The sequence below is a fragment of the Lontra canadensis genome, unplaced genomic scaffold (genome assembly GCF_010015895.1).
Source record: "Lontra canadensis isolate GAN:19392208 unplaced genomic scaffold, GSC_riverotter_1.0 scaffold176, whole genome shotgun sequence".
In the NCBI taxonomy this organism is placed as follows: domain Eukaryota; kingdom Metazoa; phylum Chordata; class Mammalia; order Carnivora; family Mustelidae; genus Lontra; species Lontra canadensis.
In genome coordinates this window covers 545470-572799 of record NW_022631170.1, presented here as the reverse complement: position 1 = coordinate 572799, position 27330 = coordinate 545470, and the positions used below count along the sequence as shown (strand labels likewise).

At 52.6% G+C, this 27330-nt stretch overlaps 1 protein-coding gene across 1 annotated transcript; it reads right to left on the bottom strand.

Annotated features, from left to right (window-relative positions):
- Nucleotides 1-6203: 6203 nt before the first annotated feature.
- SLC43A3 (solute carrier family 43 member 3) lies at nt 6204-27191 on the bottom strand. Its single transcript, XM_032846451.1, has 13 exons — nt 27121-27191; nt 26172-26539; nt 25803-25932; nt 19155-19201; nt 17251-17327; nt 16932-17024; nt 14681-14820; nt 13097-13194; nt 12011-12184; nt 11523-11642; nt 8466-8652; nt 7710-7833; nt 6204-6618 (listed from the first exon to the last, which is right to left on the bottom strand). Exons 2-13 carry the CDS (start codon nt 26353-26355, stop codon nt 6517-6519), a joined length of 1476 nt encoding a protein of 491 aa, XP_032702342.1. The 5' UTR covers nt 26356-26539; nt 27121-27191; the 3' UTR covers nt 6204-6516.
- Between the last annotated feature and the right edge of the window lie 139 nt (nt 27192-27330).

Sequence of the window (27330 nt, the reverse complement as noted above, 5' to 3'; positions counted from 1 at the left end):
GGTCTGTGTCCAGAGCGCTCACCCAGCAGGAGGACATGGATGGGAGAGGAGGGCAGGCCATGGGTCCTGGGGTAATGGGCTTTCGGGTTTGCTGGTCTCAGCACAAAGCTCACCACACACCCACTATCCCAGCAGCAGCTCCTGTCAGTTAGCTCCTGGAAATGATGGAGAGCACCCCCAGGGAAGGGGAGCTGGGGGCCTCGGGCTCTCCTCCGAGATGGGCCTTCCTCTTTTGGCCAGCCGTAAGAGGACAGCATTTGACTCCAGTGTCTGCCTCTCCTTCCCTCCCCATTCATAGGGCGGCCCCAGAAATACCCCACACTTCTCCAAAACCTCCTGGTCCAAGTTACCCCACAGTTTCTACAAACAAGTCCCTGTGAGTGGGGACAGAGTCTCAAAGTCTCGGGGCTCCTTCTGTCATCCTTCCTCTCTTCTGACTCTCCCTCTGGGGGTGTGTGTCTATCTGTCTGTCTCTGTCTCTGTCTCTCCCTGTATCTCCCGCTCACTCTCTCATATCTATCCGATATTTCTGGAGTCCCCATCCTATGGAATATAGGTGGCAAACCCCCTGAGATATAGCGGGTAGTACAAGATACACTACCTGCCCAATGGAGTTCCCAGACAATGGAAGACACATGCTAATTTTCTTTTTAATCCATATGTTAGCTGCATATGGACTACAGCTATGAGCTCTAGGGGCCAGGCTCCTGGTACCACGGAGGCCCGTCCTAGGTCAAGGGCTGGAGAGTAAGGCAGGCATTGCTGAGGGCTGATGGACTGGCAGCCAACCATGGACGTTAACTATGGCTGGGTGGGGCATGTTCCAAACAAGGAGAATTAAACCATTTTTGTTTCAAATAGTGCATTTGGGGGCACCCGGGTGGCTCAGTCAGTTAAGGGTCCCACTCTTGATTTCAGCTCACGTCATGATCTCAGAGTCCTGAGATCGGGCCCAGCATCGGGCTCTGTGCTGGGCATGCAGCCTGCTTAAGGTTCTCTTGCTGCCTCTGTCTCTGCCCCTCCTCCCACCGCACTCTCTCCCTCTCAAATAAGTAAATAAATAAATAAACATATAGTGCACTTAGCTTTTACTATGACTCTTCATTTATAAGAAGAAGTAATAGCAGCTCTTAATGAAGACCTACTGTGTGCCAAGGCCAAGGACTTTTCATGTGGAGCCTCACTGGTCCTCCCCAGTCTCTGGGGTCGGCACTGGAACCCCGGTTCAGGAGAGGGAACAGGCAAAGGCAAGTCTGTGCCTGGTTCAGGGGCGCCCAGCCTGAGGAGGTAGGAAGGCAGCGCACGGCTGTCCGTCTGGCGGTCTGTCTGCCCATGCTCTCCCCTGGCCCCAGCCATCCCTGGGCTCTGGCAGGAATACACTGCCCTGCCCCTGGTAGTTGACATTTCTGCACTGACTGCTGGAGAAACAAAGGGTAGAGCAAAAACTAAACATAAAGATTGATATTTCTCATTGACTTTGGCTTAAGATTTTGGGTAATTAGTCCATTTTTTGTCTCTGAAGTTTCTCATTCTACACAATACAAGGGAATCTGTATTGTTTTAGGCAGAAACAAGCCCAGGCAAATGCTTGCACGACGTTTTCTGTCCTGAACCAAGACAATGACACGTTGACCCCAGCAGGAGTGAACCAGGGCCACTCCTCACTCTGCCCTTCCCCCCGCCCCTCCCCCGCCACCCCCCACCCGAACTCACAGAGGTTACTAGCGGCACCAGAAGCCAGACAACAGCCTGCTGCTTTCATTAACCCACATAATCCTTACAACTCCATGATGTAGTCCTGTTGCTACCCCATTTTACAGATGAAGAAACTGAGGCGTCATGAACGGAAGTCCCAGAGCTCGTGTGGAGAAGAGCTGGAGGCTCTTGGACTTGTCTTGGGCCAAGCCTCTGCCTTTCATTTTTCCCCATATTCCCTCCAGTCCTCCCACAAGCTCCCCAGTGTTCCCCATCTCCACTACAGGGGAAGAACTGAGGGGCTGCAGGGCATGGGGTCCTCGAGGTTCCACAGCTGGCCAGTGCCTGAGTGGCCCAGAGCCCTTCCCATGCCCCCAGTACACGAGTCCACCTGGGACCTGGGAGGGAACACTGGGCCCAGGAAACAGAATGCTGAGGGACCCATGGGCATATGTTAGAAAAAAAAAAAATTAAAACCTGTGGGGAGTGGCTGGTGCAACCACAAGTTGTGGTCCTGGGTTTAACCACCTGTCCACAGCCCGCCCTATGGTGACTCATGGTGGCCTCTGTGACTCAGACTGCAGCGTGTCCGGGAGTCATCAGACGCATCCCACCTCAGGATTCCTCATTGTCAAACAAGGACTGGAGTGTGTGCCTTGAAACCCAAGGGGAAGGGTCCTCCCAAATATGTTAGAGGAAAGACTCTATCTCCTGGAGTCACACCCAACACATTTGGGAATCATCTTCCCCTGGGCTGGCAGGAAAAAGAGATCCAGGAACAATCTGGGGTCAGAGAAGAGGGCAGCAACGCCTCTAGCTAAAGAACAGTTGGAACCAGGTTAATGGACGATGATTCATGGATGCCACGTCAATCCTTAGAAACTCTCAAGGTGGCTCTGTCGATATCTGGCCCCGAGTTCTATTCTACCTCCCCTCCCCACCCACTGGCCTAGGCTGCTTTCATGGCTCACTGTCATCTGGGACCCCCAGCTCAGGCAGCAGAGGGGGACAGAGTGGGGCGTAACATTCCAAGATGTGTTCAAGGACACACCCCAGGGTTGGGCGGTTGGGGGATAACTGAGGGGGAACAAGCCAGAAGATGGGGTTCTAAGCAGCCGTGCACAATGGCGTTTTGGTCAACTATCTGATGACATAAAGAAGAGCTTATTTCCATGACTGTGCGTACACAGTCGGAAACAGGCCAACGTGTTCACCGTGGCCATTTCTGAGCAATGCCATTAACAATACCTCTTTCTCAAGCACTGTATATTCTGATCTGTTTCACAACCACTATACGTTTCCTACGCAAGAACGAATGTAAAGAAACGGCAAAGTCTAAAATGAACAGGACCTATGAGTCAGATCCAGATTTTTTTTTCAAGATTTTATTTATTTATTTGATAGAGAGCACAAGTAGTCAGAGAGGCAGGCAGAGAGAGAGGAGGAAGCAGGTTGAGCAGAGAGCCCGATGCAGGGCTTGATCCCAGGACTCTGAGATCATGACCTGAGCCGAAGGCAGCGGCTTAACCCACTGAGCCACCCAGGCGCCCCAGATCCAGATTTTTTTTAGTTTTTTTTTTCAGAGTTCCGAAGTTCATTGTCTATGTACCACACCCAGTGCTCCATGCAGTATGTGCCCTCCATAATACCCACCACCAGGCTCCCCCAGATTTAATTACCTACTCCACAACGTGCTCATTTGGATGACCTTGGACATGATGGCCCACTTGGAGCCTGACCTTCCTTGTTTGTAAAATAGGGCTGGAGAAGGAAGACTGTCACCCCAACTTCCCAGTCCGTGCCTTCCCCTGCTCTTTACGTGGCAGGTGTTCTCCTAACAGAAGAGCCCTCTGCCCCAGGCTCGGCGCCACGGCCGAGGTGGGGGGCAGATTTACAACAGCCCCTCAACCCTGAAGCTGGGAGCCAGAGAGAGAGGTTGCTCTCGGAGCCGTTGCGGAGCCAAACCAAAACTTGCAAAACCACTTTGCTCCTTTCTTCATTTGAAAGGGCGGTTGGTCTCATTTGAGGAAGCAGGTGCAGGAAGGTGGCTCCCGCAACAGAAATTTGAGGCTGTGCCCTTGGGCTCCTTCTCTAGCTTACTCATTTTCCCCAGACATCATCTCTGACTCTCTCTGGATAGAAGTGTTCTCTGCACTTCCTGGGAATCCAGACACCTTTTTTTTTTTTTTAATAACAGCTTGTGATATAATACAGCTACGATATAAATCACCTACTTAGTGTACAATTCAATGGCTTCCGGGATATTCAGAACTGTATCACTCCTACCAGCTTTAGAAAACTGTCGTCTCCCTGAGAAGAACCCCTTCAGCCATCGGCAGTCTCTTCTCCTCCCCCAGCCCTAACCCTAACCCCCAGTCCACTTTCTGCCTCTGCAGATTTGCCTGTTCTGGACATTTCACAATGGAGTCGTGCTGTCTCCTGTGACTGGCTCTTCCACCCAGCATAACGTCCTCGTGGCTGAAGCGTGTATCCGTTTCATTCCTTTTTAATGACAAGCAATATTCCATTATAGGCATACACCACATTTTATTTATCCTTCACCAGTGGTGGACACCAGGCATCCTTCTCAAATTTAATATATCTCCTATAATGATAGCAGCGACCCTTGGGCACCTGCCATATGCTACAGGCGCTTGACCCAAGTTCTAACCCTTACAACAGCCCGGGGAGGCAAGGCTGTTTCTCCCGTCACCTGATGAAGAAACCAAGATATTGAGGTGAAGTGGCCCATCCAAGGTCGCACTGGTGACAGAGCAGGAATCAAAGATGGGTTGGCCTAGCCCCCACCCCCCGTCCATGTTCTTCTCATTGCACCACAGTTGTCCCCTACCCCCGTGTGCTCTGCTCTCTCTTTCTAGTTGGCTCTGTGGCCAGAAAAAGAAAGAATCCTCTCCTTAGGGATGGTCCATTGAAGGAGCCCTAGCAGGCACCACTGGGGGGCCCAGCATGCATTAGTCACCGAGCCGGGGGGCCACCTCGTGGGGCTCATTGCCCAGGTGATGAGACATCATCATGCAAGGAGACAGGTGCTGGTCCCCGGGAAGGGTAGGACCCAAGGCTGGGAATGCAGGGCTGCTGGAGAGCCTAAGGAAGGATTTTTAGAGGAGACAATATTTTGAGCAGGACCCCTGGGGACTAGGCAGATGGCCCTGGCAGAGGCAAGCCTACACTGGGGAATGGGTGTGCTCATAGACCCAGAGACCAGGAACCTGGGTCCACAGGGATGAGGTTTGTCCTCTTAAATGCAGGCTGGGAAGAGTAGCGGAGAGGTTGGAATCACACTGCGAGAGCCTGCACGCCAGGCTGGCGTCTGAGTGGTGTTCTGTGGGCAGCAGGAAGCCACCGGAGGCTTGGAGCAAGATAACAAGGTAAAAGCCATCATCCGTGAACACTCTGGTGTCTGTGTTCAGACCCAGGTTCCCAGGCCCCGGAAATGATCCTTCCACAGTTCACAGCAGAGCTGGCTTCAGACGCCCGTGCATCTTTGTACCCCCAGCACGTAGGACGGGACCTGATGCCCCGCAGCGGCTCAATAAACATTTATGGAATGAATGAATGAATGAACGAATGAACGAACGAAAGAACCACTCAATCAATCAATCTGCCGGCCAGCTCCTCCCCATCATTGGCCTCTCCCGGCTGGGCTTGGCGGAGTGTGTTCCAAATTCTCCCACCTCGCCCACCTCTCCTCTTTCCCTCCCAGCCTGTCACCTTCTCCCTGCTTGCTACCCCTCTTCTTTCTGGTCATGAGTACAAAAAGGAACAAATGCTCATGTATTCCCACCAGGTGCTAGGCAGCAGCAATTTTTTTTCTAATTTTTATTTATTTTTAGCAGCAATTACTTTAAATCCTCACAACTGCTCTCAGGGATAGAAATGATGAGCTGCACTTTGCAGGTGAGGAAATTGTGACTCACGGGGGTTACAGGACCTGCCCAGCTGCTGAGCGGCAGCACTGAGACTCACGGGGGCCTTCGGACCCCACGTAGGGCTCTCAGCTGGAGGTGCGGTGTGCTGGGGTGGTGGGAGGGAGGAAGAGGAGGCACCGGAAGGAATGGAGGGAGCCTAGGGACCAGGTGAGTGGATCCGGGTCTGAGGGCGTCTGCCCCACTACTGGGTCCAGGGCGCTGCAGCCAGATCCCCACGCTCCACTCCTGCGTCCAGTCTCCCAGGCAGGACGACTCTCAGGGGCGCACAAGCAAGCATACACACACACATGCACACATGCACGCACACTCACATGGCAGCCCAAACCCTAGAAAGCGACACTGGGAGTTGCTTTCAGCAGAGAGGTTTTATTTTTCTATGAGATTACTCCCCAGAGAAATGCTTTATATGATGCCCAAATACAGACCCACCTCTAAGTGCCAGGCGTGACGGCCAAGGCCACAACCAGCTCACTCTCCACCCGGGGGTTTACCTGATGTGAAGGTCTCAGCACACACAGGCTTCACAGCCAAAGAGGTCCAAAGAAACAGGTTACACCCTTCCTCCCTCATCTCATCACCTCCCCCGAGACCAAGTGTCTGCCGAAGTCATGCGCTTCCTGCTCCAAAACCAGGAGCCACCGTGGGCCTTGGCTCTGGGCCTATAGGACAGCAATCAGTGTGACAACGGACAGTCTTTTCCTGCAAATCCCAGTGTCTGCTAGCGGCTAAATATGTCTTAAAAAAAAAAAAAAAGTAATGGCTAATTAATATATGTAGCCTGGGCAGGTCAAGTGCTCCTGGACACAGGGTCCTCAAAGGTAGGGAAAGATTAACAGAGCATTGTCAGGGCTGAAAAGCGACAGCTTCCAAGCTAGGCGGCTGCAAGAGAGCTCCTTTCCCGCCGACACTCCCAGTACACCATGAAGGGGTGGATAAACGTCAACACAGTAGCAAGCACCAGCATCACATTCACCTGGCAGGGGGCAGGGAGGGGAGAGGGGACAGGTGAGGTCCAGAACTCTGAGCGGCAGCCACCACCACCAAAGGGACCAGAATTTCACCAGGTGCAGCCTCCCCATTCTCCTCAGACACTACGGGGCCCCAGGGAAAGCCTTCAGTCATTTTTCACTCTGCCCTGTGGAGCAGAGTAAGGGAGGAGTCGTGTGCCCATTTCACAGATGAAGAAACAAAGGTCTCAAGAGCACTCAACGACCTGCTCAAGGTCGCACAGGAAGCTGGGGATAGTCACTAGAACACGGGTCTCCTGAATACAGTTGGAATTGTCTGACACCACAACCAAGAAATTCTCCCTGGTTTTTAGTTCAGTTCTGTGTGTGTCTCCCAATGACTGACTTCAACTCCTGCTCTACACGTCGCTGATCTTTTTTTAGATGAGGCTGAGAGAGCTGTGCACTGGTCAGAATACTGAATTCAAAGTCAAAAGACTTCTGCTCCTTAGCTACATGCTTCTGAATATGGAAATCACAGAACCCCAATCGCTGAACCTAGGTCTTCATTCTACAAAAAGGCGGAGAGCCATGCCCACTCCCTCCTCCCAGGGCTGGGCCCACAAGCACCCCTCCAGTGTGGGGATGCAGGGGTGATATTACAGAGCTCCGGCCCCTCAGACCAACAGTGGGAACCAATGCCTAGTGCTGCCCCAGAGCCAGAGCCGGGCTCAGCCCACACTCACCACAAGCAGGAAATATCTCTAAAATCTTGGGTTTTTACTTGGAATCGGTAAGAATTTTACATTCTCCTCCAGAATATGTCTATGTGTTTCCCCATACATAAAAAATATTTTCTCCCCAAATTTCCAATGATATGGACCCTCTTAGAAGCTATGTCATGTTAGTCTTATGGCTTTGGGGACCCCTGCCATAGGACAGGGTACTCTGCCACAGTTTGAAAGAAAACTAAGGATGTAGCCCTCTGCAGAAATAGTCCTGCAGGAACCATCTCAGACAGATTTGGGGCGCCCCCTGCTGGGGCCCCACTGACGTGTCCCAACCTGGCCTTGCTGGTCTAAGGCCAGGGCCACACCTCCCCATCCCTAGTACTCACGTAGAATGGGTCATTCTGGAGGGGGCCTTTGATGAAGGTAAAGATAGGGAACTGGAGCAGAGACACAATGGCTGATAAGGCCATCACCAGCCCAAAGAGCTTCCCAAAGTGCTCTGAAGGGAAACTGGGGAAAGAGACAAACAGGGTACCAGTGAGCTCCCAGGACCTTCCCTCCAAGGAGGAGCCTAGCCGTGGTGAGCCTGGGCCAGCCACTTGCTCCCAAGTCTCCTGTCCTAGGCCTGGCTTCACCCTCCTATGCCCATACAGCCCTTCCCCCCTTCACCTTGACTCAAGCCACAGAACACAGAAAAGTCATTGTGTGGAGACCCAGACACAGGCTGTGCCTGGAGAGGTCTCAAGGGAAAGACAGACACATAAACATCACTTTGTGCTGCGTGACACATGCACTAGCGAAGGAAGCAAGAACAGAGCGCCAAGGTGACGGAGAATAAGACACTCTTTTCCTCACTCTTCCCTGAATTGAACCAGAAATGGGCCTTGGAGGGTGAATAGGAGTTCACCAGGTAGATAAGAGAGGCAGATAGGAGAGCTGATCTGAAGGTTTAAGTTCATGAACATTCTATCCCTCCCACCAACTACTAGTTCTACCTCACCCTCTACACCTGCTCCCAGATACTGCCTCCCTCACCAGACCACCCCCAGGTCCATTCTCACCTCCTGACTTCTTTCCCTCCGGCACACCTCCCATTGCACCAGCACATCCCCTGTAGGGTAATGCAGCCCAAGCCCACTTACGCCAGGGTGAGGAAGGCGGCATTGCCCCCGTACAGGAAGGAGCGGCTGATCACTTGCAGGATGAAGGTGACATACTGGAGGGGCAGGATGGGCACCGAGGCACAGAGGGCGAAGCCCAGGCACAGGAGAGACGTCAGGGCCAGAGAAGGCACTGCGGAGCGCAGGGCCACTGTCATGGCTGAGGACCCTGGTTGAAAGGGAAGAAGAGGCTTCGTGGAGGCAAGCACGGAGGAGGGCAGGGACAGGGCACAAAGATGGGAGGAGGGGCAGAGCCACCATCCACCAACCGTGCAGGCAGAAACTCTCCCTCCCACGTGCTCATCTCTGATGCATCCGCGAGCACTGATCATTCACCCCCTAAATGCCATTCAAATGCATCCACTGCTCTCTTCCCCAATGACTCAGCCTGCTGTAGGTCTCCAACAGCTCATGGCTGGATCGTGACAGTGGCCTTCCAGCAGGGGCCACGTGCTCTGGCCCCCTCTGCCCCACAGCCAGGTATGCCATGGCACATGAGGGTGACAGCATCCGACAGCAAACAGCCCCTGACCAGCCACTGCCTAGGCCAGGCTCCATCCACATCATTGTGATGCCATCACGGGACTGAGAGCCAGCAGGGGGGACGGAGGAAGGGAGGGGAGGAGGGGCGGTGGCATCAGCAGGTGTATTGGTACTAATAACACAGATACTGCGAAGCCAAGCGTTATGCATAAAATACATTTTTAAAATGCTCTATATGTGTATGTGTGCGTAGTGGGCAGCACACAGCAGACCCACAGACACTACACATTTGTAGCATCATTAGGAGCTACGACCTTCAGAGGAAAAGACGCAGATATAAAATCAAGAGTAAAATCAAAGTAAGCTATGAATTAAAATATCAGTACATCTTACCTCTCTGTCCAAGGCCTAAAAACACAGACGACCCAGCAGAACTGGAAGCCCAAGCAGCCAGACTGCAGGCTTTAAATACCGTTTCCCACTTAAAGGGACCCAGGACGGCTTGGGGAAACGGCTGTTTCAGGCCCGGGGCGGGAAACGCACCCCATGAAACAGGCCTGGCCGTCTCACTGTGCCCGAGAGTAAGATGCTCTCTACAGCTGGGGACGTCGTGTTAAAGGACGCTGGTTCTGGGTTGGTGACATACCCAACAGCCAAAGTCAGACCGATAGGAGCATACAGAATCATCACGACTGACACGGATTGGAACGCCTCAAATATATTTAAAATGAGGCTTTAAAATGGAAATGGCATTAGGGGCACCTGGGTGGCTCCTTCCGTTAAACGTTCAATTCTTGGTTTCAGCTCAGGTCATGATCTCAGGGTCGTGAGATCGAGCCCCGCATAGGGCTCCGCGCTCTGTGTGGAGTTTGCATGAGACTCTCTTTTTCTTTCCCTCCACCCGCCACATTCATGCACTCTCCCCCCATCTAAGATAAATAAATAAATCTTTTAAAAATAGCAGTAATAATAGAAAAGAAGTGACATTTAAAAGGAAATCAGTTAAATAAAAGAGAAATGGCAAGTCATCCCCCTGGAGGTTGCTAGGGCACCAAGCCGTTATTCTGGAACTGGTGAAGGAAGAACTGAGCATTTATTTCAGAGGACGAAGCAGTCAATAGGGGAAAGCTTGTCCTTCTAGAGGAACCGCAGCAACCAAAAGCAGAAGGAAAGACAGAAATAGAAGATCTCCATTTTGCAATCCTAATAAAATAATGGATCCCGGCAGTGATCAGCCATAGCTACTAAAATCATTACCCGTGCAGCTGATGGGAAACTCTGTCCTGGGTGCATCAGACTGACAACGTCTGGACCCACGATCAATCCTAACATCGTAAGAACAGGGACAGTTGGGACCGGGGGCCCTGCCGCCAGGAGCCAGAGGAAGCCCGCAGCTCCACCTCCCAAGCCTGCTCGCCAAAAAATACTCAACGGGCATCTCCTTAAGCTTCCAGTGCGCCTGTTTACAGGAAATACCCAATCAGCGAAACATTTTTCAGTGATACCAAAAGATGCCAAATCCAATCTGGAGGAAATCTGATAGAACAAATGACCCAGTTTCTCCGACAAACAGCCAGAAAAACAAAAGGGGGGGGGAGGGGACACCCAGATTGAAATAGAAGGGAGTAGGGACACATCAACCAAATATATGGTGTGGACCCTGCGTGCACCCTAATGTGAACAAACCATAAAAAGGCGTATCTGAGACCCTTTGGGAAATCAGAACAGGACTGCGTGTTAGAAGGCATTAAGGAATTACTGGGGGTTTTTTTAAGGATAATGATATTACGGTGATGCTTCAATAGAAAGGGCCTTATTTGTGAGAGACACAGACAGAAGTATTTACAGACGAAGTGATCTGATACCTGTGATTTGTCGTAAAATACTCCAGCAAGGGTAGGAGTTGCTGCACTGGGTAAGGGGGGTAATTGAGCGCCCCTCTGTTCCTCCAGTAGCATCCAAGTGTTGTCTCCATGCTCCTAGGCACGGCCACCTGACTTCTCACCTCTCCCCCCTAGTCAGCCCCTTCTCCTCGGCATCCCAGCCCACTTGAGTTCCTCTCTGGGATTCTTCAATATTTTGCTTTCTCTTCATCACCTTGACCCCACTGTATTCCTGGGCTGCTCTCCCAGGGCCTTCCTCTTCATCTCCTCACTTCTTGCTTATCCTTCAGACCTCGGCTTAGAAGCCACTTCCTCCTGGAAGCCTTCCGGGACTGCAAACCCACCCTCACCCAGAATAGGCTAGGTGCCCTTCTCTGTGTCCCTATCGCCCCCTGTGAGCCAACTTCGTGGCTGGCGACACGTGATTCCTCACCCTTCATTCTCTAGACTGAGGACGGCCTGAGAACGAGGACCTATCTGTCTGGTCCATGGTGGAATCTGGAACAACAGCAGGCACCGACGGACACTCCATGACTAGTGGATGGAGGGATGGATGGACGGACGGATGGATGGATGCAAGAAAAGGATTGAGAACAAAGGAGAAGGGGGCTCTGGCCATGCATGAAGATTCCTCCCTTCCTGGTTCCCCGACCCCCTACAGCCCAGGCCTCACCTTTATCTTTTGCTTCCTTCTGGTACTTCTGCTTGAGCCGGTCCATGAGCAGGCCGTTCCAGGGGGCACACAGCACCCCAAAGAACTGAGTGATGGCAAAGGCGTTTGTGTAGGTGCTGACTGCAGAGGGCAGAGAGGGCCTCGGTGGTAAGACGTTTCCAGCACTGCCTTACAGGAGAGGACTCTCTCCCAACCTGCCCCCACCCTGCCTGTCCCTCCTCCCCACATCCCTGCTTGGAGCACACACCCCTGCTGAGCTCAGCACCCTGGCCTCCAGGATCCAAGCCCCCAGCTGGGTGCACAGGTTGGCTGCCCTCCGCCCCACCATGATCCAAATCCCCAGCTGGGTGCACCGATGGGTCGCCCCCTGCCCCCACCAGGACCTGAGTCCCCGGCTGGGTGCACAGGTGGGCTGCCCACCACCCCCACCAGGATCTGAGTTCCCCGCTGGGCGCACAGGTGGGCCGCACCCCACCCCCACCACGTACCTAGCACTCTGTCGCCTCCCGCCAGATTGGTGAGCAGAGAGTTGAGGGTGCCTATGAAGAGGTAGTGCCACAGCTGTATCACAGACAGCCATACCAGGTGGCAGACAAAGCGCTGAGAGAGTGCGTGGCGCCAGAAAGATCGGGGCTCCTGCTGCTTCCCAGGTTCTAGTGTCTCTGACAGGATGGAAGGATGTGGGCATGGATTATGAGAAAGCAGGGGAGCGGGGTGCGCAGGTCCGGCTAAGGAGCGAGCTCACCTCCTCTTCCTCCCAGACCGCAGCCGGCGTGTTCCCAGCACGGCCGGCAGCCCACTCATCCCACCTCGATATCTTCGTCATCCAGCCCCCACCACAGTGACACATGCACGCCCTGCTCTGTCCCGCGGAACCACGGTCTCCCTTTCACAGCTTGGACTCAATAATACTTCCTGTACCAGCACTTTCTCAGCCAGGATGGTGACGAGAAAGACAAGGAGAGGAGAACGTGGACATTCAAGGGGAAGGAAGTGTCTCAGCAGCCCCACGTCCCTTCCCCTGCTTTCTGTACCGGGATCCTGAGTCTGTTCTCGAAACGGGGCCCTGCCTCAGTCCTCAAGGTCCAGGTAGGACTCTGAACTAGCTGTCCTGTTCCTCACCCAGGGCTAACCAGCCGTGATTTTAGTCTGGGGGTCCCCAGAGGCATCTGGGTTCTCCTCTTCCCAGAGCCTGGCAAGTTCATGCTTCCCTTGGCTTTGTGAGCATCCCAGAATCCTGTTCTTGCTTTCACCCTGCCAGCGGTAGTTTGTGATGTTTGTAACCAAAAACCCAGAGCAGATGGAGCAGGGCGAGGAGGCAGGGAGCAGGACAGAGGCATGAGGAGCCGAGGGGAGAGAAAAGAGGGACAGAGACAGAAGACCCAGAAGCTGTGCCCCTCTGTGGACCCTCTGTAAGAGGGGTTGGGGCAGGCGTTGAGAAGCCCCTACAGGTCCTCTGATGGACCTTTCCTGATGCTGCTGTGTCCCCGGGGCAGCTCCGGAGGCAGAGAACCAGGCCGGCCCCAGGGAGAGGGCAGGGCCTGAAGGGCAGAGAGTCAGCCAGCAGGACTCACCTTCCTTTGCTGAAAGGAACTCTTTCGACTGCATTTCTACCTGATCGGACTCAGCTGCGTTCTTCTCCCCCTCGGTGGTGTCATTCCCGGAGCACAGGCTGCAGACACAGGAGCCCCCAGCCCAACCCAAGGACTGTGAGCTGAGCCTGAGAGTCAGGCCGCAGGAAACGGTGCAGGGGCTCCCAAAGTTCATCACGCTTTGGACACACCTTCCAGCAGCCCTCCTGCCCAGACCACCACCCAGACCAGTTAAATCAAAATGTCTAGGCATGGAAGCCAGGATTCTGTATTCTTTTTTTTTAAGATTTATTTATTTGTTTTAGAGAGAGAAAGAGAGCACCAACGGGGAAAGGCTGAGGAAGAGGAGAGAGATAGAGAAGCAGAGGCCCTACTGAGTGGGGAGCCCGACACAGGGCTCAATCTCATGACCCCAAGTTCATGACCCAAGCCCAAATCAAGAGTCAGATGCTCAACCCAGTGAGCCACCCATGCACCCCCCAGGCTTCCATATTTTTTAAAGATGTCTAATGATTGGGGCACCTGGGTGGCTCAGTGCGTTAAGCCTCTGCCTTCAGCTCAGGTCATGATCTCAAGGTCCTGGGATCGAGCCCTGCATCGGGCTCTCTGCTCCGTGGGGCGCCTGCTTCCCCCTCTCTCTCTGCCTGCCTCTCTGCCTACTTGTGATCTCTGCCTGTCAAATAAATAAATAAAATCTTAAAAAAAAGTCTCCAGTGATTTTAACTTGCAGCAAATTCTGGGAGCCACTGGAAACGTGGGAAGAACGGGCCAGGCTGGGGTTTGAATCCCAGCGCTGCCTACTTCTTGCTGTGGAACCATGGCTCACACTTAGCTCTTCTGAGCCTCTTTTTCCCTCATTTAGAAAACAGAAATAAGGATATTTATCTGAGAGGATTATCATGCAATGCAAACAGAGGGCACCAGGCAAACAGTAAGGGAACAATAAATCCATGCCTCCCCCAGCACCCATGGTGCTGCCTGCAAAACCGGTCACATGTCTTCTCCTCCCCTGTTCTCCAACCTCTGCAATGGGTCTTGGCCACTCAACGGGGTCCCCAGCCCCTGTGTCTGGGCTGGCCCAGGAGCTGCTTCCACCAACCCAAGGTGGCAGAAGTGATGCTGGGCCAGTTCTGAGAAATTCTGTGCACATCTGCACAGTTTCTTGGAACCTGGCACTAGCCCGATGAAGGAGGAGAGCCATATGACCCAGATCTTTGTCACCCCAAAGGACTGTCAGACAACCCCATGTGATTGAGGCCATCCTCACCACCACCCCAGCTAGCCCAACAGATGACCAGCGGCCTAAGCAAGCCCTGCCAACACCATCCAGGCCCAGTTCTGATCAGCAGAACTAGCTGGCTACCCAGACTCACAAAAACAGTACGTGCTCAATGGTTAAGACCACTGAGCTTGGGAGTAGTTTGTTACGCAGCCACCGCTAGCTGATGGAGGCCTGGCCCAGCGTTGCTGTCCTACATCCCACTAGCCCATCTGTCCCATGCCTGGCTTCCCACCTCAGGTCAGGCAGAGGGCTCGGGCCCATGACCACCAGACCACAGTGCTTACCCGTAGCGGTAGTTGGGGGGCAGTGGGTAGGGGATGTGGCCTCGGGGCATCAGGAGGAAAGTACGCACAACATGCCAGGCACTGCAGACAGAGAGGAAGATGAAGGAGGCCCTGAGGCTGACACCATGCTCATAAAGCAGCTGCAAAAGAAAGAGGAAGACAGTCAGCATCACAGCCAAGTTCATGGCAACACTGTTCACAACATTCAAACAACAGGAGCAAAGCCAGTGTCCATTTGCAGATAAACGGGCAAAGGAACTGTGGCCTGCACATATGACGGGACAGCATTCACCCCCAAAAAGTCCTGACACAGGCCACAACACGAACTCGAGAACACCATGCTGAAAGAGATAAGCCAGTCACAAAAAGACGACATGCTTCCACGTCCAGGAGGGGCCCAGAGCCATCCAAGTCACAGACTCAGAAAAGAGAATGTGCTTGTCAGGGGTTGGAGGGGGTGGACAGGAAGTCACTGTTTAATGGGCACAGAGTTTCAGTTTTGCAAGGTTGCAAAAAGTTCTGGAGATGGAGAGTGGTCATGGTTACACAATATAAATGAACTTAATGTCCCTAAACTGTATACTTAAGAACAGTTAAGAGAAGCAATTTTATGTTCTGTGTTTTACCAAACGAAAGAGTCAGTGTAAGCAGCAGGGGCTGGAACCCCAGCCTGTCACAGGCTCTAGCCCTCCCTCTTGAATGCTGATCAGGGACACCTGACGTAAACAGAGGCTCACCCTCACCCCGAGGCTCGACCAGCGTTGGGGAGGGGGGCGTGTCACCGACCCCCACAGCCTTGGAGACTCTCCTAAAGTGCCCTCTCAGAGATCTGCGAGCCCACTGCTTTTTCGTTTTATGTTTTGTTTTTTTTTTTAGTAGCAGCAAAGTCCTTTTTCTCAAAGAAAACTTCACACAAAAATTCAACTTATGAAACACATTAGTGGGAAGTGGCCCCAGTCATCTCCCCCCCATGCTCCTTGGCGACCACCTAACTCCGCAGATAACCCCTCAGGGTTCCTCCACATCCAGTTTGGAAACCACTGAGCTAGCCCACCTCCTCCTTTTATAGAGGATCAAAGTGAGGTCCAGAGAGGTGCAAGGAAATGCTCAAGGTCAGAGTCAGCAGCAACAAGGTCAGATTAAACTAAGAACTCAGATCCTGCTCTGACGCTCTCTCTCCTTCCAACTCTAAAGAGACAAAAGAGAAAGAAAGCACGCCCAGGGGAAGGGGGGAGAACCAGGAAACTGGCTCTTGTACCCATGGTAGAGAGGCTTGAGTAAGTGCCCGTGGGGGTCTGGGTGACCCTCAATGCCAAAGTGCTCATGGGACTAGGCTAGCTAGTGTCACGTCTTGTAGTGACTCCCAGAGATCCTCTTCTCTTCCCCCATAGCCCATGGGCTGTGCCAGCTACCTCTGGCCTAACACAAAGCCTGGAGGGAAAGTCCTAAATTGGTCAGCTTGAGGTGTCGAGGACCCACATTATCTGATTTCTTTCACTCACTCATCCTTAAAGTCCTCCAGCTGGTGGCCTCATAATCACAGTATGGCTGCCACAACTCCAGCTATCACATCCTCCTACCACAACATTCAAAAAGAAAAAGTGGGTAGGGGGACCAAGAAGGAAGCCTTTCTTTCAGTTCTGCTCTCACCTTCCACCAGGGAAGGAAAATATGCCCTAAACTCTGTATAGTATGACCACCTCTAGCCATCACTAACCAGGGGAAAAGGGATTGCCCCCGTTGGCTAAGGTCAATCAGGATTCATCCTCTAGGCTGGGGACCACACTGCCCAGATGGAATTATTAGCAATGAAGAAGGCAGAAAGGCAGTCAGGTAGTGGCCACTAAGAGCACTAGAACAGCCCATCCCCCTAATCCCCCCAAAGCAGCCTTTGAAAGAGCTGGAAGGACCTCTGTGTCTGCCCCTGTCACTCCCATAGGCCACCTCTCATGTTCTTGTCCAAACCAGAAGCTCACAAGTGCAACACCCCCTTCCACGGAGCTCCCAGCCTCTGCCCAACACCGGCCCAAGTGCATCACAGCCTCTCCCCCAAAATCCTAGACAGCTGTTAAGAATTTAACCACTACCAGGTGAGGCTTCAGAACAAGACAGGTCCAGGCTCGAGTTCAAATTCAAGTGTCATGTCTACTGGCTGCAGGAGGGTTGACGGAAAGAAACCATGTGAAGTTCACAAGACAGGTGTCTGGCGCACGGAGGCATGTTATACATGTTTCTCCCTGGTATTTTTTACCTTGATGACAAGGAAGACTGCCGAGGAGGAGTCAAACGCCCCGTTGTAGAGGGTGATGATGGTTGAGCGGTGTTTGCCAAAGAGGTTCCCAACCTAGAGAACATAGGAGTCACTTACTTCTTCCTGAGCCGGTTCTTCCAGTCCCCAGGGCACGTGCCAGGTCCTCATGATACCCAGACCCGCCTCCATCCGGGGATCCGCCGTCCTGGCTTGAGCCAGCCCCGCTGGAGGTGGCCAATGCAGAAGAGCTCTTCTCCCTCCCCCCACCCTCCACAACCTGACCTCCAGCCAGGGGCCTGTGGTCAGGACAAGCTCACACCTGCAGGTTGGTGATCAGAAACAGGATCCCTCCCACTGTGAGCATGGGCATGGCCAGGAAAAGCAGCAGGGCTGAGTCTGGAAGAGAGAAGTGGGGCAGTGTCAGGGCAGCAAACATGGGGTCCCAAACTCTGGCTCCCACCTGCTCCAAATTCCCAACAATCCTGGGAGCAGGGCCCCAATTCTAGCCAGCCTGCTAGCATTCTTTGAGGACCTTAAGATAGTGGTCAGGGTTCCCCCAAATGTCCCTGCAGAGGGAGCCTTCAGAGGTCTCCTGGGCCCAAAGGCGATCCTGGATGGCCGGCCTGGTTGTCTGGATGTCACGAGAGGCAAGATTCAGAGGGAAACCACTGCTCCCTTCCCTCATTAAACCCCAAGCAGCCCCTCCATCCATGCGTGATACAGTTGGAGAAGCCTGGATTCGGCCCCCAAGTGCTTCCTGTAATTCACAGCAGGACTGGAGCTCGATTCGGAATCTCTCACTCAGTCCCCTTGTCCATTAAATGGGAATAACAGTCCTGGCTCTTCCCATCTCACGGGGTGCCGTGACAGCCAAGCAAGAAACGGCCATGGATTGTGCTTCCCTGGTCCCTTAAACCTAGAGTGCCTCCCCCGTGCCAGGTATCACGCTTGGTCAGCATAACCAAGACACCAGAAAGAGTGCTGCCCACCACAAGTCTTGGCGAGACATCTCTCTGCCATCCATCTTCTCCACGTGATGAAAGAAGAGGAGAATGAACCAGCCTGAAATTCGCAGACTTTGGGAGTATTCTCTGTTCACCAACAAGTAAAATTTCAAACGGAAACTTCTGACTACAACAGGGCTGTCAGTTTTTGCCCTAATACATAAGCATATTTTTTTTTAATTTCGGTTTGTTTTTTTTTTTAAGTAAAGGTTACAGGAACGCCTGGGTGGCTCAGTGGGTTAAGCGGCTGCCTTCGGCTCAGGTCATGATCCCAGGGTCCTGGGATCGAATCCCACGTCGGACTCCTTGCTCGGCGGGGAGCCTGCTTCTCCCTCTCCCTCTGCCTGCCTGTGCTCTCTCTCTCTCTCTCTCTCTCTCTGGCAAATAAATAAATGAAATCTTTTAAAAAAATAAAAATAAAATGAAGGTTACATAAGGATACACTTTAAAATATAAGTTTTTTTTTTTTAAATAAAGGTTATTTTTTAAAATAACCCTCCTTCACACTATCATTTTGGTTTTTTGGGGTTTTTTTAAAGATTTTTATTTATTTATTTGACAGACAGAGATCACAAGTAGGCAGAGAGGCAGGCAGAAAGAGAGAGGAGGAAGCAGGCTTCCTGCTGAGCAGAGAGCCTGATGTGGGGCTCAATCCCAGGACCCTGGGATCATGAACTGAGCCAAAGGCAGAGGCTTTAACCCACTGAGCCACCCAGGTGCCCCGTCTTTTTTTTTTTTTAAGATTTTAATTTATTTGACAGAAAAAGAGATCACAAGTAGGCAGAGAGGCAGGTAGAGAGAGAGGGGGAAGCAGGGGAAGAGGGGAAGCTCCTCCTGATGCGGGCTCGATCCCAGGACCCTGAGATCATGACCTGAGCTGAAGGCAGAGGCCCCAACCCACTGAGCCACCCAGGCGCCCCTATCATTTCGTTTTTAAGAAGAGAACACATTAACACACACAAAAGGAAGGATATAATCTTTCAAATAAATTCTCTCTGAAGCAGTCTCTTCATTATCCTCATTTTTTCGCATTTCTCAGTTGACTACACTGGTTTCATAGACCACCAATAACCCCCTCAAAGATCCTCTTGAGCTCAAAGCCTGTGGTTCTCTGAACGGCTGTGGGGGTCAGGGTGTCCCGCTCATCACCTTCGGCACCTGACCCACCTACCAGGTGCCCCTAAGCTTGGGTCCCTCCCACCCACCTGACAGCACTCACCTGCAGAGGTGAAGGCTATGATGAGTATGGCGCTGGTGTAGAGAAATCTGAAACACACAACGGGAGGTGGAAAACGTTGTCCAAAGGACAGAGGAGACAGAGCCAAGGTCCTCCCACTTGGGATCCCAAAAGCCAAATCCCTTGGAGAACGGGATTAGTGCCCCCGGCCTCCAAGGCAAAACTTCTGAGTTCTAATTCCTCCTTGCTGTGTGACCTTGGGTAAGGCACTGCCCTTCTCTAGGCCTCAGGAACCTTTTCTACAAAAGGAAATGAATGGACTGATCAAGAAGTTCTAGGGCACTGTGATTTCAGGACCACAATGCCAAGGTTACAGGGATTTCATAGCAGTTTGGATCCTACAAGGCATGGGGTAAGAGAAGCAGTGTTAAGTGTGATATTCTTTTTTTTTTTTAAGATTTTTATTTATTTATTTGACAGAGAAAGAGATCACAAGTAGGCAGAGAGGCAGGCAGAGAGAGAGAAGGAAGCAGGTTCCCTGCTGAGTAGAGAGACCCATGAGGGGCTCGATCCCAGGACCCTGGGATCATGACCTGAGCTGAAGGCAGAGGCTTTAACCCACTGAGCCACCCAGGCGCCCCTAAGTGTGATATTCTAATTTGTAATAGGAAATATGCATTCGGTCCCTATCCCCAGGGCCTGACACAGGGCTCTTAAAACACCTGTAAAGTCTTCAGTGACAAGAGCACTAAGAGCATCTTTGTTCTGATCAGGTGACTCTGGGTGGGCTCCTGGATGGCTCCTGGTGGGAGCTGGTCGCCAGAAAGACCAACCCATAATTAGACACTTGGAATTTTCGGTCCTGCCTGTCTACTTCTGCAAAAAGAGGAAAGGGGCTGGAAATGGTTAATAAGTGACCAAGCCTACAGGAAAACTTCTGGGCTGGTGTGTACAACCACCTGCCAGGAAGATAACACAAAACTTCCTGTGCCCGGGACCTTCCCAGACCTCACCCTACATATCTGCCCATCTGGTTCTTTATCCGCATTCTTTATCATATCCTTTAGTAAACTGGTAAACATATGCAAATGTTTCCTTGAGTTCTGTGGTTGTTCTAGAAAATAGTCCAACCCAAGGGAAAAGAGATCATGGGAACCTCTTGTTTGTAGCCAAGTCAGACTGAGGTTGTGGGTAAACTGGGGACCTACCCCCTGTGATGGCATTTGAAGTGGGGGGCAGTCTATGGCACCCGGCCCTTAACCTGTAGGATCTGAGTGCTCGCCAGGGAGACGGTGTGAGAACTGAGTTACACTGTAGGACATCCAGCTGGTGTCCAAGAATCATGTGGTATGGGGAGAATCCACATACCCACGTCATGACTGGATGTCTCAGAAGGGAATTTTTCTGTTGAAAGTCAAGGAGAAATGCAGGAGGAGATATGTAGGATTTTCCAATAGAGTTGGTGGCAGTGAAGTGGGATTTGCTAGAACCGCCCAAGCTCAAAGAAACATGTACTTCGGGGGTGGGGGTGGCGGGATGAAGAGCCCTGGCTCTTGGGAGGCCACGGGTCACGCACGGCAATCAGTCACTAAAGGGAGAAGTTACCCATTTGGAATTCAAAAACAGATCCAGCTCCCGGGGACAGGGTTCACGGGATGCACGGGAAGTGCAAAGTAATAAGCAAAAGCTGGAAATATAAGTGCCCGGTTACTGTGACCCATAATAGCTAACATGAAATTAAAAGACAGTGCCAGATCAGCCCTGCATGCTAGACCAGGGTCAGATGTAGGTCAGTGTGAGTTTGGCCATTAGCCTCGAAGTCACCCCCAAGGAAAAATGATGCAGAGTCACTGAAAGTCCCTCTAAGACCTCTGGTCCCCAAGAAGGTCACCCGTGTGGGAGGATGACAAAACTGAATCCAGGCGGGGGACAGCGTCGTGTGAAGTTGCAGCTACATTTTGTGGATGGGTATCTCCAGCTTCCCAGAGAATATTTCCTGAGTTGGAGTGGGAATGTGACCAATTTGGGGGCTGTGGTGTCTTGGGTTTTGAATGCTGCAGAGTGGAAGGGCCTGTCCAGGGTTAATGGAGGACCTAGAGCTCACTTGGGATCCACACACAGGGGAGATTATTCCTGGGGGCGCCGATAGAGGCCGCTGTAAGGTCCTGTCCCCCTACAAAGGGAACATCCCAGATGGCGCAGCCCCTATGCTTTGTATGCAAGCCCTGTGGGAGTGGCTTTACGGTGACCTGTGCCCAGGTTGTGGTAAATGCTATGGTGAAGGGGGCCGCTTTCACATGGGTACCCTGTAAACCCATTGCTGCAAAAACCAGTATCCCTGGCTCAGTTTCCCTTCCGGGTCTTCTAGGTGCTAATAAATATATTAGGTTAATTAACAAAAGAATGGGGACAGGCAGAGGGGAGAATCAAGAGACTGGCCGTAGAGCAGAAATTTTTACATGGTTATTAAGAATAAGGGGACTATTGGGGAGTTTGGGTGGCTGTTGGTTAGGCCACTGCCTTCGGCTCATGTCGTGATCCTGGAGTCCCGGGATCGAGTCATACATCGGGCTCCCAGCTCTGCAGAGAGTCTGCTTCTCCCTCAGACCTTTTCCCCTCTCATCTCTCTCTCCGAAATAAATAATTAAAATCTTAAAAAAAATATAAGGGGAATAAAGCAAATATTGATGGGAGTAGAACAAAGAGGAAGCAGGAGAGTCATGGGATCATCTTTGCTGGGTGGAAATCTCCAGATGGTTATAGAGATGTAGGATAGATGAAACCAACAGCTATTGAAGTTAAAAAGAAGGTGTTAATACAGCACTGCCAAAGGCTGGGTGGGCCAGGGGGACCCCTGCCAGCCCCCAGCATTAAAGTGCCAGCAAACAAGTCCAGTCTGTTTGCCCCCATTTGGAAAAACGTTAAAAGCCAGAAGACAGAGAGGTCACAGTGAGAAACCCAACCAGCAATTTCTGGGGGCAATCGTTAGACAGATTCACCAGGTTCCAGACTGACAGAAGGACCAGGCTGCCTTGACTCTACCCCTCATCTTGGCCCCAAAGCCTTTTGCACAGAAGTGGCCAAAACAGGCAGGGGGTGGAGAAGAGAAGTTCCCAGGGCTCAGGGGAACCTCACCCACTGAGGCACCAAAATCTGCTGGTAAAGCCTGGCCACGGGCTTCAGTTAGACGAGGAGCACATAAATCTATGAGTTGGTAGGCTTATGAAAGCTGCAGTGTTGAAACACACTCTCCGTAAAGACGTTGTGTCTCCTTTCCCTGATGTTTCACAATGAGAGACTACGTGTGGCTGGGAGCATTTCCCCACCTAATGCTGGAAATCACCTGCTGACCAAGTCCTAAGGAGGCTGCAAGAAGGAAAGTCAGGGTTCCTGGAAGAAAGGGAAATGTTTATAGGAGAATTGGTATGTTTGAACAGGCTTTGCGAGAAGGGGCTGTATCTCCTTGACCCTGGATCCTGGGGCTGGACCCTGGGTGTGACCAGGGAAGGCTTTTCCCGCCAGCGCTCTGGAACAGGAGGTGTCTAAATCCTAAATCCTCCTGTCCTGTCAACTGGACATGTGCGCTGGGAACCAGTGAGAATGCCCGAGCCCTGACGGTGTAGGATAGAAGGCGGAGTACCGGTCAGGGACGAAGGCCCTATGCCGTAACCCTGTGGGGAGCCCACACGGGGGCTTATGGCAAAAGTCTGTGGGCACCTCCCAGCAGCAACCACTGGGAGCTTGGACAAGAGAATTTCCATTTCCAGGGCATTTATCATCCTGCTATCAGACATTAATTGAATCCACACAGCCGAAGTACCTAAAATGATCTTCAAACATGAAAGACCCACGATGTCCAGGATGATATCGGAGAAATGCTCCAATGGGGATGGCCATGGCAAGAATTCCAAACTGAAAATAGCAGTGGTGAGACAGGATCGTGTTGCCTGGGGAATATGAGGAGGAGAAACCACTACCAGGGAGCCTCTCCCCACCCAGGACCGACTCTGGAATGTGTGGAGAGCAGGCGGCTGGATTCTACTGCTTCTCGGAAGGTGCCCTACAAAGAACCCTCCACTGGCCAGCACAGAGCTCCCTGGCTGTGTGCCGAGGTGAATGGACAACCACATCCTGTTTAGAAGGCTACTTCCCTGATCCAAAAAGATAAAAACAGATCAGCTCGGCGGGCTGCATGATCCTAGGAAAGAGACCTACCGTGGAAAAGGCCTCTATGTTCGGGTTCTTACAGAGCTGGGGGCAGTGGCCCATGGCCTTGCCATTTGGTCACGCAGGAGGGAACTAGAAACCTGGCCAGACGGGGCACAGCCCTACAGAAGTCACTGTAGCATTCGAGGGGTGCATGAAAATGGGAGAACAAGTATGTTCAAACAGGCTGTCTGTGAGTGGCTGTCTCTCTCACACAGGGAACGGACATGGTGTCTGAGTGGGGAGTGGTTCCCTTTTTGCACTGTGGTTAGTGGAACCCTGCCCCCTCATCATGCTGAGGTCACAGGACCAGGCTGATAATACCAGGACTGGAAGCAGAGATGAGTCCTAAGCAAGAAAACTGTTCTTAACCACTGTGTTACGATTCCTAAGTGCCTTCCCTCTATCTGCCAAAATTGGAACAGGGAACCGGGAAGGCAGCCATCTTGCCTGGTGGGACATGGAGCCCGCTTAGTTCTGAGCCTCCGTAACCTCACCCTACCTGAACGGGAAGACACTTGCTGGATGAGTATTGCAGACCGGCTCAGTGGCCAAACGTAACACCCCTTCCAGAGGCAGAATAGTTACTGGTATCGATGGAGAGAAGGAAAATCAGAGAGTAAGGGGTGAATAAGTAGCTTCTATAAGGAGGGAAACAAGTATTCTGTGAACACTCGGAAAGAGGCTCAGGGCAAGACAGGATCTTGTCTCTTCCCTCAAGTATACTGGATGCCTGAAGGGTGAAGGAATGTATTGCTGAGATCACTCCTGATTTTGGAACCTCACAAGATCAAACAGAAGCCCATGAGCTTAAGTGGCCCTGGGAGACCTTTTCAGATGGTCTGATGATGGACTGGATAGTTATCAATGACTGAATGTGTTTCTGTTAATGGGCCAGGACCTTTCAAACTTTATGATTGTTTCTGCTACAAGGGATCGGTGTTCGAAGACCGGGGGCTACCCTGTGATACTGTGGCTAACACAAAGAAATACATATTTGGTCTTTGTCCTGGGTCCCTGACACAGGGCTCCTAAAACCCTTGTAAATTTCCATGATAAGAGCATGAGAGCATTTTTTGTTCCAGTGGGGTGACTCTGGTAGGATCCCGGATAGCTCCTAAATGGGGACTGGTCACCAGAAAGAGCAAGCATTGGTCAGGATTGGAAGTCTGGCATTTTTCGGCAACACCACCCCCCCACACCGCACTTCTATAGAGAGGGGAGAAGGGCTGGAAATGGTTAATAACTGATCAAGGCAACATGAAGAAGACTCCACAAAATCCCAATAGGATGGGGCTCAGAGAGCTTCTGAACCTGTATGCTTTCATCTGTATCCTTTATCATATCCATTCATAAACTGGTAAACACCAGTGTTTCCCCGAGTTCTGTGAGCTGTTCTAGCAAATAATCCAGTCCAAGAGGTAGGAGGTCATGGGAACCTCGGATCTGCAGCCAAGCCAGACAGACATGGGTAACCCAGGGACCCACCAACTTGCCATTGGCATCTGAAGGAGGGGGCAGTCCTGTGGGACACCCCAAACCTGCAGGATCTGACACTCTCTCCAGGGAAATGGGGTCAGAATGGAGTTACATTATAGTACATCCAGCAGATGTCAAAGAATTGCTTGATGTGGGGGAGAAACCCACACACGTGGTGACCAGATGTATCAGAACTGATGTGTTCTATGTGAAAGTAAAAGAGAAACACAGGACAGACAGTTTTTCCTAAAATGCTAAGGCTGGAGATGAGGGAGGGGGCAAAGGAAGGGGTGGGAAGAAGAGGAGACAGGGAGCCAAGGACAGACTGAGATAAAGTCATTCCACACCCAATGGCTTAGAGAGCAGGAACATACTTTACCAGCCAGCCCTCCAGGCCCTCTGTCTGATAACTCAGTTTCCATACATCTGTCAGGAGGCACCTGCTCTAGGTCTATTAAGGCCTTGGCAGGCCACTGCTTATCGCTGAAGCTGGCCAGCTACTGCGGCATCCTGTCTGAGTGAGATGAGGTCCCTTCCCCTCTGTGAAACCCCCACTTCTCTTCTCCAGTCAGGGGGTCAGGAGATCCCACCATCAGGGGTACCCAGGAGACCTTACTAGGTCTCTGGGGGATGACATGGGGGTGGGGTGAGATGATAACGGACCTGGATGTGAGGCCTGGTAGGATCCCTGAGTGACAATTTTCAGTTCCGCTATTCTAACCCAGGCACCAAACCAGCCCTTAAAGAAAATCCGCCTGGGCTCCAGCTCAATTCAAATACACAATCACAAGGAACAAAAGAAGAACAGGGCAGAAGCAAGGGGAGTAGGGGTGCAAAGAAAAGAATGGATCTAAACAGTCCACATCCTGGGCTGTTTCTGACAGTTGCTGGGACCGGGCTGGGCAGGGCGGCCCTGTTGCCCAGCTGCGTCTCCCCCAGGCGTGGCTACTGCCAAAAGAATTCCTCTTGCCCATCTGTGCCCAGGCCCGGGCCTTTGGGACTTACATGGCTATGAGACGAGCCACGGTGGTCTTGAACCTGTCAAAGATGAAGCCGGCTGGGAATGTCATGAAGTTGTTCATGAAGGATCCCAGGGTGAAGATGAGTGAGAACTTCTCATCCTGGGCTTTGCAGTCTGGAGGAGAGAAAGGGAGATCTCAGGGAGCTGAAATATGACAGCCCCTAGTTACTTACCCCTCAGGGGCTGGTACTTCCAGGCACCTGCTAGACCAAGACTGGGGAATTGGTAGGGGGAGTGACACTCCTTTCCTCTCACCCCAGAAAAGCTGGCACAAGGTGGAGGGGGGTGCAGAATCCCTCCCACCATTTCCTACTGCCTGGGAACCAGACTGCTTTCCTAGAGGAGTCCCTTACCAGCCTGCCTGGTAAGATTGCCCATCGGCCCGCCATCTGGTTCACATAGCTCCTCAAAGTAATGCTCTGTTTTGAAGACGAACACCAGCGATGCCCAGCCGAAGAGGACTCCAGCAAAGCCAAGGCATTCCAGGAGCCCGGTCAGCAGGGTGGCCACTCGAAGGGGCAGACCCTGGCTTGGCATGGCCTGAGGCGGAGCCGGTCCCCAAATCTCACTTGGGGCCTCTCCGGCTGACCACCAGTGCTTCAACGGCTGGCCTTTGGGCCTTTGGAAAATTCCTCCGCCAAGCCCTTCTGTTCAAGTAGGCTCCGGTTCTGCCTTTTTCCCCGGCCTGGGCAAGAGACAGCGGTGGGCAATTCTCTGGATCCTGTAAAAAGCAAGCAGAGGTCGCTTAGTACAGGGGGCTTGCGGGAAAGACAGAGGGGGACAAAGGTTCTGGAAGAGGTGCAGAAAGGGGCCAGCTGCTGGAAACAGCTGCAAAAAGCCTCTCTAACCCACAATGGCAGCACCTGGGGACGCAGAAACGGAGCCTGATTCTGAAGACTGTCCACAAAAATAGAAACAGCGGTGAGTGGCGCGGGGCGGGGGGACACTTCACGGACGTCCTCGCAGGCTCAAAACCACCTGTCAAAGTTAGCTGTCTCGTTTTCTCCGGGATACCAACAAGGGAATAAAAGGTCCACGGGAGGTTGTCGGCTTGCCCAAGGTCACAAGGGCTAGTTCACCACGACACAGACCAGTCTAAAGCCAAAAACACCCAACTCCAACAGGACCCTCCATGACCCTCTGCGGAAAGGGCGCCCCGAGGTCCGCACCCCCGCAGCCCCACGCGCCCCTGCTCCTGCATGCGCACCCTCTCCCGCACGCGGGCGCGCCCCCACCCCCCGGCCGGGCGCCGCGGGGATCCCGGACCTCCCACCCCCGCGCCTCGCGGCCCCGGAGCCCTACCCCGCAGGCCTCCTCGCTGGGACTCCCGGCGCCGCCCGCGCCCCGCGCCTTTTGGATTCGCGCCTCTCACCCCCCCTCCCAGCCCCGCCCTCACCCCCCGCCGCGTCCGGAAGGGCCCTGACCCACGGGGCGGCGTCGGGGGAGGTCCATTGCCCCGGTTCCTGGCACTTCCTTTCTCCCCCCGCTCACCATCTCTCGCGCGCTTTTCCG